This window comes from Etheostoma spectabile, chromosome 2 (genome assembly GCF_008692095.1).
Source record: "Etheostoma spectabile isolate EspeVRDwgs_2016 chromosome 2, UIUC_Espe_1.0, whole genome shotgun sequence".
Taxonomy (NCBI): Eukaryota; Metazoa; Chordata; class Actinopteri; order Perciformes; family Percidae; genus Etheostoma; species Etheostoma spectabile.
Window position 1 is genome coordinate 20,757,529 of NC_045734.1, and position 1,702 is coordinate 20,759,230.

The 1,702-nt window shown below is 45.1% G+C and overlaps 1 protein-coding gene across 1 annotated transcript in view; it reads right to left on the minus strand.

Annotated features, from left to right (window-relative positions):
* dusp5 (dual specificity phosphatase 5) overlaps nucleotides 1-1,702 on the minus strand; it is a 5,302-nt gene that overhangs the window by 2,342 nt on the left and 1,258 nt on the right. The window contains exons 2-3 of the mRNA XM_032529869.1: nucleotides 1,445-1,584; nucleotides 560-779 (exon numbers count right to left, since the gene is read on the minus strand). Coding sequence (XP_032385760.1) covers nucleotides 560-779; nucleotides 1,445-1,584 — 360 coding nt within the window. The remainder of the gene's footprint in view (nucleotides 1-559; nucleotides 780-1,444; nucleotides 1,585-1,702) is intronic.

Consider the following 1,702-nt stretch of genomic DNA (forward strand, 5'->3'; position numbering starts at 1 on the left):
TGTGTGTTAGTCAGCCCCCAACCTCCTCCACCCCACAATTGCTAAACACGGACAGCTCACCCAGTTGTCACACTGACTGGCCACACCCGGCAGAGAGATTAGGCCTGGAAGGTGATGACGGCATTTCGTCTTTTTCAAGTAAAGACGGGGGGAGGCAGGGAGGTCGGATGGGGGAAGTGAGCAAATCCTGAATGAAAGCAAGCTGACTGGATATGCTGGTTGGGGATTGAAGGCAGGCGATCAAGTTAAACTGATTACAGCTTGGTTTCTTAAAGCCTTCTTGTGAATGGCAGCCGGTGAGACTCAGCGACAAAGGCTTATTAAGATGCATTTCAAAAATAAACACACGTATAGGAGACTCCTTAGGGTGATGTTGCACTATAAATATACATGTTCCAGGAAAAGACTCAATTTTGGGGGAGTATTTATTTCCCTTTCCAATTTGAGTGACAAGACTATTTAGAGTATTGAGCCATGTGACTTTTTAGAATACAGACGCAGAGACAAACCCCTGTTGATCAGAGAGTGCCAGGCACAACATTCATTCTGTTCAACTCACCAATAAAATCTATTGCCTCCTGGAAGTGGGAGCTGATGTCAGCCATGTTGTTGTCCTCCACTGGGATCCACTTGTAGTTGTAGTGACCCTTGGCCGGCTGCAGGTCCCTGCGCGACACATTGAGCAAGGCCGTGATGTGAAGGTCGCTGAGATAGTCCTGTCTGGAGGCGTGGTAGGCACTACCGAGGTAGAGGAAAGGTAGGATCTCTACAGGTTTACCCTGAGAGGGAGAGGGGGGAGAAAATAATTAGATGTGTGTTCATGTAGATGAGGACTAGAATATACAAAACCTAACAAGACCCCCAGATCTTAATGTATCTGCTTTAATTCCCACACAATCCACCCCTGAGAAAATAGTCCAAGCCACAACATCAAAACACCTGTCAGCCCATTATGCTGCAGGGCAGAACATTATGTTCATCTGCAGACAAAACACACATTGATGCATGCAGTTGGACTAATGGATTTCCCCTATTATGTAAACCACTAAGTTAAATAACCCCCAATATGTTAACCATACACATGCTATTGTTCTTTGAAATGTGAAGAAGCCACATGCTTTCTATTTGGGCAGTGAAGGAGATAGAAGAAAGGCCAGAGATGAAAGAGTGCTTTTCTCTGTAGGGTGTCCTGTTGCCAGCTGGGTATCATTGAGTGGTCTCTCCCTTTTTGAGCCAAATATGAGATGGCTGGGGTGCATGAAGGTCAGAGAATACCATAGGTTGAGAAAATATATCGGACTGGTGCCAAATATAAGTCTCTCTGATGTTAGAAGGGCTTGGATTATTTTTTTTTTTTTGGGATAAGGTTAAAAATACAACTGGCAGTGGATGTAGGCCTATGCCCTGTGTGGCCTAGGAAGTTTAGGAAAGGGTGTTTCCATACCTGATCGTAATCTGGTTTGCGGTGAGAAACCTTCTCGCTCAGGCTGTTGACTCGTTTCTCGGTTTCAGTTTCGCCCTGGTCGATGGTTTTCACCTCAGTGCAAAGTTCAGGGTATTGAGAGTGGAAGTTCTCGTATCCGCCTGAGAAAAGAGGTTAAAAAAAACACATGAGCACATACTATAATAAATTATCTAGCCTGATAATTCCGCCTAAATCCCCAACACACACACACACACACACACACACACACACACACAC